At 37.2% G+C, this 18635-nt stretch overlaps 1 protein-coding gene across 1 annotated transcript in view; it reads right to left on the bottom strand.

The window, feature by feature from the left end:
* Positions 1-18635, bottom strand: part of ctnna2 (catenin alpha 2) — a 406153-nt gene that overhangs the window by 3050 nt on the left and 384468 nt on the right. The window contains exon 17 of the mRNA XM_015372952.1: positions 919-1053. Coding sequence (XP_015228438.1) covers positions 919-1053 — 135 coding nt within the window. The remainder of the gene's footprint in view (positions 1-918; positions 1054-18635) is intronic.

The raw sequence follows: 18635 nt of genomic DNA on the forward strand, positions 1-18635 counted from the left end.
GAGACAAAAGGTTTGACCTGTGGGGTTCGAACCGGGTTCTTGCAACCTTCTCAGAGGAAAAGCGCACTGCTCTAACTACTCGGCCACCACTCCACAACATATATGCATCTTGCACGGGATTCCTTTAGTGCCCCGCATACAATGTAGAGGACCCAATGACTTCACAAGTAGCACTGTGTTTATGGAAATAAACATGTATGGTACTGCTGGAGCACATCTTGTAATTTTTCATTCATTTTCCAAGCAGAATAGGGACCTTTGTTGAGTATTAATGTACTTCAGGTCAGATGAATGTGACCGGGCCATTCAGGCATAGGCTGTATTTAAAGAAAATAAGAAATGTATCAGATTTAGGACCAGATACCCAATTGTCCTGGGTCACATTGTTGTTCTGACTGTCTTGAAAAGATCAGATACAGGTTGCATAAGGGCCAAAAAATACAATTTGGGTCACTTCAGGCTGCAGTGTGAAAGTAGCCTTACTGATGTTGGTTTAGTTGTTCATCATAGAGGTAGTGCATAACCATGACCAAACTAATCAAATGATACTTTTACTTGAATCAACTTAGATAATTTTACAAGGGACTTATCTAAACATTATTACTTTAACATTGAATAAACCACTAGTAAGAAATATATAAAATGCTGGAAACTTTGTAGATAAGACTTTTTATTGCAAAAATAGAAAAAGGGTGAGGTGTATTTCACAGTGTAATGTTTGCTTTGCGTTATTCTGCATTACCCTTTAAATTATTAGCTTTGTCCAGTCGAAACCTCAAACAAAGAGGCTTAAATAGTACATTATAGTGCATAAAAAGGAACCTTAATCTTGATCACATATAAGGGTTAAGTAATAAACACCTGACTTGAAACCTGCAAATCAATAAGATATATATATTTTTTTAATTATATACTTACCCCAGAAACAATAAGCTCTCCACCCAGATTCTGCACCTCTGCCTTCACTTTGCTACAGATGTTAAGCTGATGACAGTACAGGGCAATTCTCTGCAAGTAGGCCAGCAGATCTTGCTTGCAGGCTGAGTCAGGACACTGAAATGTAGAAAGGAAATAATAGTTTAAAAGCATGAATGTAAAATAAAGAAGGCTTGAGGTTTAATTTGCCCCACAGAAGAATTTAAATAATTCAATTTAAAACAAATCTGTATTTTATCTGAGGTCTAATCAACGTACTGTTTTTACGGCATCTTTTCTACAGCACGTTACAAATTTATCAATACCCCTAAGTTTTTACATTCTCCCACAGTTCAACAAAAATCTGATCTTTAAAGGGAAATAGAAAATTATAGAAGTTTTGCGAACATTATTAAAAAGCTGGGGGACACATCAGTCCCTCTGTTTCAAGGCATCTTTACTCCTTAACAAAATAGCCTAAGTTCATTTGATAAGGATGGGAACTAACAGATATATTGCGGCCTTTGTAGAAGATTCTCTGTTTAGGTTTTCTTTCTTTCTTTTTCAAAGTAGGTTTCTTCTTTAAGATCGTCCATAAGTAGCAGCCTGTCAATGGACAGTTACCAATGTACCGGTTGGTTAAAGCCGGGCGTACGCTGTGCAATTTTTTTCAATCGTTGCATGCAGCTGCTGCTCACACTGTACGACTAAACGCAGGGTTTAGTCGTACAGCACACGATTTATGTCCGGCCCGACACTCTAATGCGATCTACCTGCTCACACTGTATGACTTAAAACCATGTCAGACTCAGCTCCGCAGTGAGATGGAGATGCTCTGTAGCTCTCTATCCTGAAGCTGAACAAATAGAAGGGGGATATTAGGCTCACTATAGTGAACTGCACTAGCTTGGCAATTTGTGAAATTTTGTGCTGAAAGCCCTGAAAAGAAAACAACGTATTTTGACAAAGACATGGCTGAGCAAACCTGGCTACAACGGTCTGTGAATTTTACAGACAGAACTACATATCACTTATCAGAATCAGAATCAGAATCGGGTTTATTGCCATTGTTAGTGAAGGAGTTCACAACTAGGAATTTTTTATGGTACAATCGTGCAACATGAAACATATGAAATAGTAAATAAAATTATAAAAATCTCTAAAAACACTGGGGTATAAGGCATGCAAAAAATATACTAATATACTTATGCATCCCCCCCCAAGCTGCTGTGTTTACATCTGAGAGGACGAATAAAAAAGAAGAATCCTTGTTTGCGCATGCGCCCTGAGCGATTTGCCCACGAAAATCAAACATGTTTGATTTTGTCCCGACCTCACGATTACTGATCGGGAGGTGGTCGTAAGAGGCTGATCGCCCCTGGTTACCCCCTGTACACTACGCACAGTGTACGCCGGGCTTTGAACAAGGGTGAGAAGTAATGTTTACGTTCCTCTGCTGTCAAGCTCCCTTCTCCCAAGAACCTAGCAAGTTCCATTGGGGCAATCCTGTCCCCCATAATGCTTGGGGATAAAGACATGACCTCACAGACTCTCAATCTCCTTTGCCATGGTTCCTCAGCCAGCCACAGCAGAAAGACCCCATGAATGGTATGGAAGGCCACGCAAGCCAAGAACTATAATCTGCAGACCGTTCGAAAATTAAGTAGACTGGTTGGTAACTTGGGACCAGATTCTGCAAAAGAGACTTTCTGCAACATTTCTCACTGAGTTTACAGGAAACTTCGAGATACAAAAGACTGGAACCATAGAGCAAACGAGGAATAAAGGCCTTGCAGCTAAGCTGTGAAAACACAGATGAATCCATCCAACACAACCTCTGCTAAGCTTTCTGAGCTTGCTTTGACTTTTCAAAACGGAGATCAACATAGCTTAGAGTTCAGGCAAAGTTAGGAAAAGTGTCTCAAGCTAATCAATTTGTGTTTTTGATCATTTTTGATCTTTTCATGTGTTTACTTTAGTCTAAAGCAAGTTAAGAAGAAGCTAATGGTGAACACATAAGACATCTTTGTTAACCTGGAAAAAACCTCTCAACTTAAGAGGTGGTCTTAGACATAACCTTTTACCCACCAGCAAGGCACTTTTAGAAACATTACCCAGAAGATTCACCTCCCAACCGCCCCCACCTGACTCACAATTCATTGAGGCATATGACCAAAACCACTCTGACAAAGGAAATAACGACCCATCAGAACCCCCTGACGACCATCACACCCCCGTTGTGACCTCCATGGCCAATCCAGAAGTAGAAATCAAAGCCACCTTTTGTTCCCCCTAAATCTTTCTTAGACCGACAGTATATCAATCTCAGCGCTCACCACTACTATTTAGAACTGAAGAAGCCTCTTGGATGAGAGGTGAAATGTCTTCAAGAAACTTCACGTCCAGTTGCCTAGACAGAACTTTTTCAAACTTGACCATAGTCTGGATGACTGAGAATCTTCACAGTTAACCAATGCTATCATATCTTGAGCCGTTGTTTATGAAGCTAAAAAAAACAACTTTATTTCACTAAGGGTTTAAACACACGTTAAAATTGAGCTCGTTCTTGATATGCTCATTATAAACAATTTCTAATATAAATATAAATATATATATATATATATATATATATATATATATATATATATATATATATATATATATATATATATATATATATATGACGAACAAGTCCTTTTTAAACGGGTCTTCATAACTGAAACGTAGCTATAAACGTAGCTATAAAAGCTAGGTGGTCTTAACCCTAACTATTCCTTCAGGGACTATCACAGAAGGTTAAGAATGTATTACTTTAAAGGTTATTGATTTCAAATTAAGCAAAAAAATAGATATCATTTTACAAAATGTTTGTATAAAAATTTAAAAGCTAATTTAACTCAATTCCAAACTCTTCAAGAGAACCTTTGTTTTTAACTAAAATCAATGAGTTTAGTTAATGCATTATATTTTGAATGGAAGTTTTTGTGAATTTATTCCATATGAGTGGGGAATAAAAATTTTTACCATGATTTGAACTTGATTCATTGTGTTATTTGTTCTCTTAACACGCAGTCAATTTGGTGTGTTTTTATAGAACAACCTATGACAGTTCAAAAGTTATTTGATTAAAGGATATATTTTCCACCTCCTCTGGGGTGGGCACAGACCGAATATAACATTGTTTTATATCATATGTCTGATTTAAACTTTTCCATAGCTATATCTCTACAATGTATGTATATATATATATGTATGTATACATGTATATAGATAGATAGATAGATAGATAGATAGATAGATAGATAGATAGAATCAGAGATTCTAACCTAGACCTTTTTGCTTTGTGCTACTTCATCAGCAAAAAAGACTATTCATACGGTGCAGCAAATGGAGCAGTATAGAATATGATGACAGCCTCATTGGTTGTCCTACTATCACACTGTTGCCCCCCCATACTTCCATATGGAGGCCTCCCAGAAGACAACCACGGCCCACTAAGCCCTCAGTGGGTAAAGAACACTGCATCAGCTGCTTAAATACTTCAAGCATCATTTTGTGGAGACCCCATTTTATTAATCATTAATATTACACGTTCCAAACTTGAACATTCAGCAGTCCTCCATAGGAAAATGTACATGCAGTTTACTTCTGGGCTCAGGTAGTCTGTTTAAGGAAGTTAAATAACTAATAGAAGTATACTTCCCTGAGGAGCTGAACAAGCCTTTGCACCCACATACTTTCCCTCTGATAAAAAGCCTTTAATGCTTAGAGAAATAGTATTTACTAACTGCTATGGTTTTCACCTTGATAGTTAGAAAAAAATAGCTGTTTTTTTTTTGGTTTGATTTTTTTACTGTTGCAGACTAAAATGTTTGCTCACAAATATATACTCAGTGGACATTAGATAAACCTTTAAAATTTGAATCACCAATATTGAATGAGTCACATATGAGAATTTAAATACAAATAGGCATCTTAACAGGGTTGAGAAAGTTGCTGAATTTGAAACTGAGCAGCTGACAATGAAGAAAACAAACTGACTTTAAATGCAGAATTTTTGTTTTTGCCAGACAGGCTGGTGTAAGGACTATAGAAACTGCTGATCTACTGGGATTTACACAGACCAGACCTTTTCGATTGGCACCAATTCTGAGGGTGAATGTTCTTTGTTGATGTCAGACATAAGAGGAGAATTGGCCGACTGGTTTGAGATGATAAAAAGGTAGTAGGAGCTTATTTATCCAAGGTATGCAAATTTCACTTTCTGAATTCAGAGCACTTCAAACCTAAAGCAGCACAACACCATAACATATATAACTCCTGTTAGCTAAGAGCAGGAAAATTATGCCATAATTGGTGTGTCCATGCATTCACATCAAAGTGGTGCAGTGGTTTCTTAGACTCCCAGAGTTAGGCCGTGGTTTGATTCCTTTGCATTTGCTTTAGGCACTAGTTTAGTGCTAAATTCATAGCTGATGTTTAGCTCAATCATCAGAGACAGCTTGATATCACAGAGGCCTGAATTCAGTACAGTGGCTCCTTTGGACAATGGACTAGTGCAGCAGAATGTGAGAGAACAAAAGTCAAGAGAAAATATGGTGCTGGAAACAGAAGATGGGCAAGCAGCAGGCATGTTTTTATAGCTTAATAAAGCTAGAAGGCCACATATTCCAAATTTCTTTCTGGCCAATGTTCGAACAATGGATAGCAAAGGATTTTCTTACGTCTGAGGCTGTGTTTCTACAGAGATGAAAACGTTTTCTGTTCTTTGCCAAACAGAAACCTTACTAAACAGTGACCATACTCTAAGTGGATCGTGATCACCGGTTGGGAAAAAACACAGGGAGGAGGACTCTGTATGTACATGAATAAGAGTTGGTATAAAAATTTTGGACTATCGCCATCCTGCTAGCGCCAGCATAAGAACCACTTATGAAACTGATTAAACCAACTAAGAAAACAGTCACTCTGAGGCCTGTAGCCACTGTGCTTCAGAACTGTTTTCTGTTCATGACATATGAGGGAGAGCTAGACCTGGAGGAATACACCTCCTCGGCTTTCCACGTGAGCTGATGATCTTAACACCAGGACAGCAACCTTCGACTGAAACCAGAAACTCTGTGTTGGCATTAATTGTTAACACCTCATTGCCACTGGCATCTGTCTCAACGTGCTTAAAGGTCCCATTTATGCAAAATTCACATTTATAAACATCTTCTAACATTCATATGTGCCCTGACGCCTGGGTATGTGGTTGAAAAAGAAAAAAACCTTTCCCCCTTGTCACTGCCTTGTTCCTCCTCTTAGTTTATGTGTGCTCAAAATGCTCTGTTTCCGTAGCACGCCCTTTTTGAGGGCATATGGAGAACTAACCACTTACACCCATCGACTCCCATCCTCTAGCAGGCGCTATCTCTCTGATCACTGACACCAAGCATCCAAATAGACATGACTAAAAGAGGATGGATTTATTTTGATGAAAATCTACCTGCTCAACCTTGAGCATTTCAAAGGGAAGTGCTTTACAACATTTTGTGTTCACAAACAGGCGTCTCCAGAAACCTTAAATTGAAAAGTGGATCGATACCAACTTTCTGTTATGAGCTGGACATGACTTTACAGCGTTAGACTGCTTAGCCTTTAAACATGTTATCAGTGCAGCTAACGTTTGTGTCCTCAGCAGTTTTGATAAGATTCATACTTGTCTGTGCTCTTTGCAAATAGTCTTTTCCTATCATATGCTGTAGTAGCTCAGGCTAACTAGCTACTAGGTTACTGGGTGTACTTGTTAATCGAAAGGTTGTTTACAGTCCAGGGTTTCCGTTGAAAAATTGGATCGTTCTGTATGGAGAAAGAATGCTCTGTGCTTAGCATTGAGATTATTAGAGTGAGGTTTGTCCGGAAATTACGAAAAATTATGCATTTTTTTTTTATATAAAAAATGAATGGCCAATTGGGGTTATCTGGTCAGGCTGCTCCTGTTGAGTGTTGTTTTCACTTATGAGCAGTCTGTAGTAGCCCATCGGTTAAGCTCCGGTCTGCCTAATATATTATTCCGTGCACTGAGTCGCAACCATTAAGAACTCTGACTGGTTGTCATTGTTGTGAAGTGTGGGGGCACTGCCTTTGGGAGGACGGGAGCGTGGAAAGCGTGGAAATGACTCGTCCAGAGTAGGGAGGAATAAGGACATTTTTGGTAAAGGTTGTCTGCTAATCTAAGAGGAATTCTCCTAATTAAACAGTAAAGGCATGATCTGGATGACTTATTGTTAATAGTTTTTATTTTCAAATATTGTACATGAGACCTTTAAACTCGGCCGCAATTGTCCCTGTCTGCAAGTGCTCCTCACGGACAGGCCTGAATGACTGCTGACCAATAGCCATGTGCTGTTAGTCATGAAGTACTCGGAAAAATAGCCATGACCAACATCAAGGACTCCAACGTCCATGTGAGCCACCTCAGATGCCTTTTCATTGGCTGTCCACAACACCTCGGTCTGAACAGGGAAGCCCATCACTGTCTCTGCTTCCCCAGGAAGCTGCAGAGAACTGGGTCAGGAGCTCTATCTGGAGGAAACTTTAACACTATGTGGTGAAGAACATTCTCTGCACCTCCATCACTGTGTGGCATAAGAGCTGCTCTGTGGTTTCCCTCAACCTCACACTTCACACATCAAGATGCAGTGGGAGGGCCCTGCGCATTATAAAGGACTCCACCCATCCTGCACTATAGCTGCTTTCCCACTGAAAATCTGTGTTTTTCAAAACTGGGTTGACCCGCTAGAAATCATACTTGTTTTTGGCTCTTTTCCAATTTGACAGAAAAGCCGAGTCTAACCCCCTGCTGGAAATCTGCTGGAGAGCAACATGTACGGGAGCCAGAGCATAGTCAGTATTCTTTATTATGTCGGTCTTTTATCTGTCTAAATCCCTCTTACACGTGCTCCACAATGTCTATCGAATGTAAACACAGTTATTTTGGCTTGTTAGAACAGATGTACTTGGTGCGGTGTGTTGACGTCAGTACCTTGTGCTCAATGCTACCATGTAAAATAGCGTGTCGATCCTGGTCTGGTGTTCCCACAGCATGCTGATGAGAGCTAAGGTGATTTTAACACAAGTCGTTTGACCCGGGTAGACAGGCTTCAGTGAGCTTTTACCACTGCCACTAAAAGCAGATTGTACCTGTGTTTAAATGGGTTTTTCAGCCAGTGTGAAAGCGGTTAAAGAGTGTTTCAGCCTCTCCCTCTCAGGCAGGCAGCTGAGCAGCATCCAAAAAAGACCACCAAGCTCAGAAGCAGTTTGTACTATGAAGCTGTTAGACTGTTGAAACCAAGCAACACTTATTTTAGCTTAATCTTTCACTTTCTTTTCTTAAAAATCAAGCTTATTAAGCAGGGACCTGAGTTTTAACTTTGTACCAAAAGCAAATCTGAGTCAACGAACAAAATACAAGCGGAAATCTGCTGTTGCCATGTGCTCATGCAGAAAGAGAGCATCCTGCAAAATGAAGGACTCAATGCAATCAGCTGGATTATTTTTGATAGAAAACCCTTTTTTTTTTTTTTAACCAATCTGATCTAATGTGACCCTATTCTACAGATGAGGTGTTGTGAATTGGTGCTATACAAACAAACTGAATTGAGTTGAGATGGTTTGACAAAAAACTCGTTGACCTGCGATCTATTCCAAAAATAGGAGGTCTACTAACAATAACACTGTTGTTGGTTAGATTAGAAAAGATTCAGCTGTTTGTACCACAGAGGCTTTTCAAAGTATAGGGTGCACCTCCCACAGGGTCGCAGTTTGTGTGTGTGTGTGGTGGTGGGGGAGGGTTATTTAACATATAGTGAACTTAACTAGCCTATGTTTAGGGATGACTGTGGATAAAGAGTTCCTCCATCCCTCCAAATAGGTACAAATGGTAGGTCTTCACATCACCTTCACATCTACATACCTTTATGGATATGGTTTTCCTGTGTTTACACTGATCAAAAGGGGAAACATGCCAAAATAAAACCAGTGTTATGCAGGAACATGCAATGCTCATTACAACCTCATTTCAGTTTAGTGAAGGGGTTAAAATAATACTACTTTAAATCCATGCTGCGATTCTGACACATTCCACATGTATGTGTATGTATTGAAGACCTAATACTGTTTGGCAGATTATTTCAGGGAATGCTTTTTTTAAATTAAAAGTAATTTAGTCAAAACTTTTGAAGATACAGTATCTAGACTAAGTTCTTTCCTCAGCAGATTTCTCATAGGTCATGCTCTTCACTTTTCTATGGGAGAGTGAAAGCTTTGTATCACATCTAGAACTTTTAAAGTAATAATTATACGTCTGTATGGGTGCATGTAGGGCATGCATTAAAGGATGAGTGCGTTTACGTCTGAAATTCATATTTTTGCAGTTTTCATTGTAGGATAATTACAGTACTTTACAGTATATTTACACTTAAATGATGGGCAGGGGCAGTGATAGTTTTGCAAACCAGTGACAGAACCTCTCTGTGTTCATATGTGATTATGTTACAAATATTTTAGGAGACTATTCCTATTAGATAGCAAGGGTTCGAGATGATGAGAGTTGAAAACTTGTTAAACAAAAACCGGAATGTCAAAAATGTGTTTGAAAATGTTTCGAATATAAATGGAACAATCAAATTCATAAAAAAGTGACACAAATATAATAATGTCACACTAATAATTTGGAGGGGGATGTAGTTGTATATTGTTAGTTTCTTAGGGGCTTATGTTCCTATGTTGAGTTTTTCTTCTTTTAACTAGTTTTTCAAAGCAAAATTAATGTTTTTGTCTGACTTATTGTTAAAGTAATAACTTTAATATTATTAAAAAGCATGTACAGTGTCTTTCATTATTTATTTTTCTGTAAAATGACTATTTTCCAGATCACAACAGATCATACCCTAAAGCTTACGTCATCTCAAAGTGATAATTTTACCCAAATCATCTTCAAATCTTAATCCAACAGAGCACTTTTTGGATGTGATGGAAGGTAAAATATGCAGCAAAAATCTCTTTACCAAATGCAGACTTCTATTGTATTAACATTTCAATGTATGCCGCAAAAACTGTACAACTCAGTAGAAACAAGGTAAACCAGACACAGTTGCCTCTAAGTCCATAATTATAAAGTTTCACTATGTCTATTATACCTAAGGGAGTACTACTTTGTAAAGTCCAAGCTGCCTCTGGCACCATGTTAACTGAACGTGAGTGCACACTAAGCTTAGTCTAACTAATTCAGCAGCATGTGAGGGGCAGAGTGCGGCTGGGGTTTGATGTTGGGGTGGGGGGGCTTAGGGGAGATGTGTCACCCTGGGCATTATCGCTGCATCGCCACTCCTGGCAACCATCAACACTGACAACACTTCTGGCCTGATCATACATATACAGGCACAGCACTGCCTCTGGCAAGTTTCATGCAGACATGACACAATTGTTTCCCACTGTATGACATACTAATAGGCCGCTGCTATCGCTAATTCCCTGTTGATGTAAATAAATTGTATGGACGATTACTTTCCTGGGCTCGTTGAAGCTCTCTCCATTTCCCTCCTAGTTAGAAAAAAAAAGCTTTACTGCCTGACCTAGTTTGGCCCTATTCCTGACCTTAAATGTTTCTGTACCTCTTGTTCCATAAATTGGCATACAATCTTTTGCCCTTTGTCACAAAGTTATTTAAAGGAAACTAAGCCCTATTTAAATGTTAAGTTTTTATGAGCCCCATAGAATTCACAGCAGAAGCAGTGCTTGAACAATTGAGTATACCTTTGCTATTTCAAAATAATGATTAAAAGGAATCAGCTTTGACTGATTAAATGGGCTTAAAAACAGACACAAAAAAGGCTCATATCAATAAAGTGGGAAGATGATTATCTCTATTCATAAGTCTCAGACAGATTAATTAACCTATTTCAGGAAATCAGAACTTGATCCTTTTACACAAATCTAGCGTTTTTAGGGGCAGGTACAGCATGACCAGCAATAAGAATAGACCAGTTATAAATATCTACATCTACCTTGGTTTTATACATTTTAGAAAGTACCAAAATTTACCCTAATGCCATTCTTACAGTAAAAAAACAGAGGTCTGAAAATACAATCCTTAGATGTTGATATCTAGTAAAGTTTACATTGAAGACAGAGAAGGTGCAGAAAAAAAATTTTCCTCTTTTTTGGAAGCATAGAGTAACTCATTGGTGCTACTGTCCATGTGGGTCAAAAGTTTCAATAGATGACTCTATATTAGTTTCCTAAATGAACAACATAACCCTATACATATAATAAATTAGTTAATCTCCTTATCCTGATATTGACTTATAGTCAAACATAGCACCAAGATCCTTAGTGTTGTGACAAGTTATTGTTTCCGAAGTTGTATTTTTCTCACTAAGCAGAAGCAGTGTTTGTGTTAAACTTGTGTTGTTATTAGTTCACTAATTACCAGAATTATTTGTAAAAACTACTTTCTGTTTCTTCCTAGGGTTCCTTTAATCACACAGTCAGTGCAACACGTCATGCTAGGTTTCACTGATGTCAAAAAGTCACAAGGGCTTTGTTTGTGTTCTTCTGCATTCTGTGACACAGCTGGTAAAATACTTTATTAACATGACATTTTCTGGTATCTCTTAAATCCACAAAAAATCAAGCTACAATCTAAATAAGAAGATGCATACAAGAAATGAAAACAGCAAATATGATTTAATAACCGAATAAAGTTTGGTTATACTAACAGCCCAAATCCTACAACTCTGCTCTACCTTTTGATGTTGTTAAGAAGCTACCCTGCTTTAGGCAAAGTATTCCCCTTCCTCACCTTTCTACTTTAGCCCATGCAGTTTGAGCTAACATTAACCAACACTGTTGCATGAGCTAGCAATAAGATATAAAGTCTGTTGTTCCAAAATTTACTGACAGATGTATGTTCAATCTTTTCTTCTTAATTAGGCAAATACTTATTTAAGTACTTGGTGATGGCCAACATAATGTACATAGATACAAGTCATTAAACACTAGATAGGCAAAAAATTTAACATGCTTGATGGTGATGATGTCACTTCCAATTCATGTAACCTATCATAAAAAGTAAAATTTTACAGTCTACATCCTAGTAGACATTTACATCTCAAAGGCTCTCCATACATTATAATTACATGACAGGAAGTGAAGTTTAAAAAATATATTTTCCTTTAAGTCCCAAATAAAATGTGTTTATATGGCAACATAAATAGTAAGACAACAAAATATGACAACAGCTTATAATATTTTTTTTATTACAGCAATAAAGCTCCCACGCTCAGAATCAATTAACATTTATTCTTTACTTTTGGATTAGTCTCTAAACACACTTGATAACCATTCATTCTACTATCTATTGCACTTTTTGCCAGATATTCCTCTGAATGATTCAGTACTAAACAACTTATTTTCTCCAAATGTTTGGCGTAAAAGGTATTTATACTTCACACTATAATAACATACAGTAAAAGTATGGTGGTTCCCTGATTGTCAATCACCAACTTCCCCTAAACGCCACCACAACCCTCACCCCCTGCATGGGACAGCAGGGGGTTACTGAATGCTTCCAAAGTGATGTGAGTCATTGGCCTAAATAGTAATCAGCAAAATGACACCCACTGAGAAAGAACAATAGAAGAAACCTTTGCCGTCATGGCTGAAACAGAAGAGTAGGGAACAAATGTAAGTTCAAAAAACTTTGCTTTACTCTTCTAGATGAATTTCAGAATCATTAAGGGAATCTATGAATATGTTTGACTGCACCAGGCCACAATCAAGCCACACCATACTTAAGAAATGCTCCTGTTTGTGGATAAATCTAAGAACCTATTGTATGCTTTTCCTCCCACTTCCTGCATTCCTTTTTTCCCAACGTTTTATCTCAGAGCCAAAATAGCAAAAAAGTATGACTAAAACTACCTTGTACAAGTGACTCCCAAGGACCATTATTATTTTAAATTTTTCTTCTTCAGGACTTTTCCAGTTCTTTTAATTGAACACAAAAGAAAGACGAGTTGGCCCCGATAATCGAAAAAAAAGGCTTCCTTCACTACACAGCACTTTGATGAGTTTTTACAGAAAATAACTGTTTTGGAGAAGAAAATCTGTTGACGAAGTGATTGTAGGTGAACGTTTTATAGAGGAATCAGTTGTACGGGAAGAAAAATCAGTGGACAAAACAATTGACCACATTTTTTCTTTTCTTTTACACAGAAGAGGTGAAGAAAAAAAAAGTAGAAAAATCAAATAAAAATAACTTTTAAAGAGAAAGACAGATGACATTCTTGCAACCTGATGCCCATCCCTCCATTCACCTACCAGGACTCAATTCATGTTTCTTCAAAGCTAAAAATTATTTGCCGACCTCCTTTTTTCAAAAACATAAAAAAAAAAAATGTTTGTTAAAAAGAGACATAAGATTATTGTTATTTTTGACATTTGTTAAGTTGTAAAACTGGTAAGAGTTCCAGGTTCAAAGTATCTACTCAATTTGCAACATATTTGATACAGTTTTAAATATATCGTATCAAACAGAAGTTTTCTACGGACACAGAACATAGCAATGAAGTAAAGTAGCTTGTGGTGAGAGGCATTTGTCACATGATGGTGAAGCATTGGGAAATTATAAAAATAAGGGCAATACTCTTCTGGTTCAGTTTCTTTTTTCCTGCGTTTTGGCAGTGTTTCTTTTATTTCTTGAATTCTGTTATGTAGATTTAAATAAAAAAATGAAAGTAATCGAGACAAGCTGTCAGAGCATGAGGCCAAAAGAGGCACCGGCAGAGGAAATTGACAATGTAAAAAAAAAAAAAATTTTAAATCCCTGGACTTTATGTTGAAGGAAGTTTCTGCGATCAGGCTGCAGCAAAAAAGTATTCTGGAGCTTCTAAGAGAGGCATCGTTCTCCACTATCAAAGCGTGGAGAAGGCCTACCTGGAGAAAAGGGTTTCTGACTTGGAGCAGTATACAAAGATTAATGACATTCTTGTTATGGGAGGACAGACTAACCCTGGCCATGCCTACATAGCAGCCGTTACTAATGGAGGAGTATTCATTTTTTTACTGGTAGTAGTGAAGTCTTTGAATATATAAGATGATGGTTCCTAAAATAAGATGAAATTTTGTGTGCAATTCTCCAAATCATTATCTAATGGTTTGTCATCTAGCTTCATTCCCAGCCCCTGCTTGCAGTCTGACTTAAAGCTTTGCAAAGAGGTAGATGCTCTACACCAGGGGTCTCAAACCAGTTCCATACAGGGCCATGTGGCTGCAGGCTTTTTTTTAAACCAAGCAATTGCACACCAGACTCCAGTCATCTCATCTACTGAGTGCAATCTGAACATGATGACTTGATGAGGTGAATGAAGTCTGGCATGCCATTGCTTGGATGAAAAGAAAACCTGCAGCCACCCTGCCCTTTCTGGAACATGTTGGAGACCCCTACTCTACACAATCAAAAATTATAAATATTATCAGATTACCTATGCTTGCGTTCTTCAATAGTTCATCAAGTACACTTTTTACGTTTTATGTTTACTAGGGACTGCATGTGATTTTTTACAAGCATCCTGATTTTCAAAGTTCCATCTACCAACAGGTCCCTAATGTTTCAAACACCCAAGCTGATCCATTGTGTAAAAGCTGAATCTGAAAAAGAAGAATGAAGGGTTTCATGCTGGTGGTAGGAGTGGACATAGATTCGACTTTAAACTGAGATTTTATCTGTTTCCAATCAGCTTATTACTGTGGATAATGTTATTATTGTTATTATCATTATTATTATAAGCTAGCTTATATTCTCTTATCCTAGCTTCTGCTCATTGGCTCACTGTTAAATGAAGAATAGAATTTAAAATCCTCCTTCTCACATATAAACCCTTAAATGGCCAAACTCTGTTTTTTTTTTATTTTTTATCAGAGATAAGATTGTTCCTTATGTTCCTAAAAGAACACTTCGCTCTCAATCTGCAGGTTTACTAGTGGTTCCTAGAATTTCTAAAAGTAGAATGGGAGGCAGATCTTTTAATTATCAGGCTCCTGTCTTGTGGAACCAACTACCAGTTTGACTCTGTGAGGTAGACACCAAGGTGGTCAGGGTTCCATGCTCACCAAATCACAGAATTTGCCCTTTTTAGGGTGCTCGGTGAAATCTGCATACATATAGACTGTATAATAACAACAGTGCTGGCATTACTGGACCTTAGTGAAACATTTGACATTGTTGATCACTACATTTTATTAGAGCTCCTTGAAAACTGGGTTGGCTTTTCTGGGAAAGCACTTAACTGGTTTAAAAATTACTTGTCAGATTTTTTTGTGCCAGTAGGTTATTTTACATCAGAGACCACCAGTGGCACATGCAGCATTTGCCAAGGGTCCCTCCTAGCCAATCATATTGAATATTTACGTGCTCTTCCTAACTCAGATTTTAATAACATAAGTAATCATAACTATGATGCACAAATTATTATTTTTTTCTGATTGAACCACAACCAAACATGTTGAAGCAGCAATTAGTTATAATGCTCTACAAATCTGGTATAAAGTCACAGAAAGCTGTAATAGCACTGAAAATAGCACTGAAAACCCTGTTGCTTTAAATACAGAATAAAAACCCATTTGTTCAAAGTGACCTTTGACTGTACAATCTAAAAATAATTAGTTACGTTTTTAGAAAAGGTAAAATAAGGTAATTATTTTTATTAAAGTAATAATCAAACTTTAAATTTACATTTTTATTTGTGTTACTTTTATGCCAAGACCATTCAAAGTAATTTACATCACTTTGAATGGTCTTGCCCCTGAAATGTACTATTTCAAAAAACAATGCCTTGCCTTTTCTTGCTTTGGGCCATTGCAAATTTACACTGTTATGCAAGCTGTACACTTGGTACTATAATTGTATCAGAGTGTCACATCTTCTTTGGTGTGTAATGAAAAGATATAATAAAACATTTACATAAATGTAATGTACTTAATTTTGTGAAATACTGAAATACTACACGTGAGGGGGTTTTGACATTAATACAAACAAGAGCAACAAACACTACAAAAAACTCTCTAATTTCTATGAATACATAACCAAAATCTCTGCGTCTCAGGGAACTTCACTCTACTAATCTTTTGCTGGCCACCACTGTGGGAATTTGGCTTTGCTTTAATCACAGCATGCATAATACCAAAACATACAAAATCCATCAAAAATGTAAACCTAGAAAGCAAATAGCTGTTGCACGCACTGAAAATGTAAAAGATGAAGTAATGGAAAATGTAATTTTTTTTTTTATGGTATGCTGGAGATGAAGCTGTATAAAAAGATAGAAGCAGAGAAAAAAAAGACATTGCTGGAGTGAAATAGGCTGAGTCTCCCTAGAGCCTTTTTTTCAAACTCAAGCTTAATATCTAAATGTCTATGAAAGAACTTGATATTCTCTTATCTTTCTATGCAGAATTGTTTTCTGCTTTTATGGTCTTCATGTATAGATCTGTCTAGAGCATTCTGTATGATGGATGGTACTGACCCACTTAGGCTGGTTTATTACTTACAGGTTCTACATAAAGTACTGGAACAATCTTTCCACATAATTTCAAACTGTAGTGCTCTCAACGAGCCTACCTGCATGTCTTTCTTAATGCGCAACAAGGACAAGACTCAAGGTTATATAAATTTAGTTTCATTAACACATTTGTTTTTTTTACTGCTTGTCATTAAGGAAGTGCAAAAAATTTTGAGATACATGTTGAAAAAGAACTAGTTTCCAAATCCACTTCATGATGATGATGTCTCTAGAAATGCAGCAGAAGGCTCTGCATATTGAGTGAGGACTGGTTTAAGAAATGTTAAAGTGAGAATCAAAAATGGCAAGCCACCTGCTCTGTTCATTACTGCAAACTGTTCATTTCCGGCACAGGTTCTTCAAGTGATTTGCCTCGTGGCATGTAGTATTTCCTCCCACTAAAAACTTGTTAAACACTGATTGTCATTTGGCACTCATCAGCACACCAACAACTGAATACAAACACAAACAAAATAGCAGTTTCCTTCATCTTGTTTCTACTAAGTGTGGGCTAAAGGACACTTGACCTCAAGTAGAAACAGATGTGTCCATATCTGAGACATGCATAAAAAGAAAACATGTCCTTGTTGGTGCTTGTTAGTAGTAGCATAGGAAGTGTAGGTGAGCTACATTTAAGGCCAGATTCGGTAGTACAATACATTTAGCATGGTATGACCAAAGAAAAACACTGTAGGTAGGGACTGCAGCTGTCTTTTGTCGCACTAAATTAAATACTCTACATGTACTAGAACTAACAGGCAATTTATAATATGCTAGCAACTGAAGATGTGTAGCATATAGTTGTAGGAACAGAATGAAAAAAATAAAGATATTGGTGTAATAAAATTATGTTTAAAACATTTAGAGTTTTTTTGTTTTTTTTTGCCTACTTCTAAACTGTTAGGATTCGGGAATTAAAATAGCTATAGCTGAGATTAATCAGTGTCTACATATTTCTGGCTTAAAGCCTAACAATTTTCTAGAGATGCACCAATCCAGTTTTTTTCCAATCCAATCTGATAACTATATCTGGGCTGGGCATATCGGCCGATACCGATCCAATTCAACTGTTAAATATTTCAACCTTAGGTATATATTGCTAGTGAAATGTTTAGCCTTAACATAAAAATTGTTAGAAAAAGGTAAGAAATTAACACAGATATAAATGTAATTTATATTATATATGAGAAATAAGAGCAAGGTATCAGTATCCAGGTATCGGATAAGTACATCTATATATTTTCCCAGACTTTCTGTTTTTTCAAGAGTTCATTACTTTTCCAGATTTTTTTGTAGTTATCAATGTTTATAAAAAATCACGATGGATGGATGGATGGATGGATGGATGGATGGATGGATGGATGGATGGATGGATGGATGGATGGATGGATGGATGGATGGATGGACAAAATACCTTGCTGATGTCAGAGATCTGAGCATAATGGTTTAAGTTAACCTCTTAACATCCACCTCATTTTGGGTAATCTTATTTTGCATACCCAAATGGAAAAACAAATAACTTAGGAACTGTAAGCCCAAATTACATGTGTACTACATTATTTGAAAGCTAACAGCCTCTAGTTTCTTAATATATAAATTAAAATTGGGTGACTAGAACACAGACCAACCTGCATCAGTTCAAACGTGACTCAAAGTTGTTGTTTTTTTTATTCTCGGAAATTATAGGTCTTTTTTTTAAAAACAAGCACTAATAAAGACATTCTTGAGAAAAATCAGGTTTTATGGTATTATATTTGTTGTACATCATGTCAACCACAAATGCGGAACATTTCAGACCTCTAGGTTTAACACTTCCAGAGCTGTGGGGTTTGGAACTGTTGGTGTAGGCTTGGAGCTGAATGCTCCATCTGCTTTTAAAAATTTTACCGGTGGAATTTTATACATTTTATATTGTAAAGAAATATCTGGGCAATATACAGACTAGAAGGACCCCCAGGTGGAAAAGGGAGTCACCTTCCAAAGTGGTGGAAAAAGACAAAACTAAGATCCTGTGAGACTCCCAGATACAAAAGGACAAAAATGGTATACAGTGGGGACTGGTTGGAAATGGACGGTTTCCTGCGTGATTCCTGTGTGATTCCCACGTGAATCACG

This window comes from Cyprinodon variegatus, unplaced genomic scaffold, assembly GCF_000732505.1.
Source record: "Cyprinodon variegatus isolate N-32 unplaced genomic scaffold, C_variegatus-1.0 Scaffold78, whole genome shotgun sequence".
NCBI lineage: Eukaryota > Metazoa > Chordata > Actinopteri > Cyprinodontiformes > Cyprinodontidae > Cyprinodon > Cyprinodon variegatus.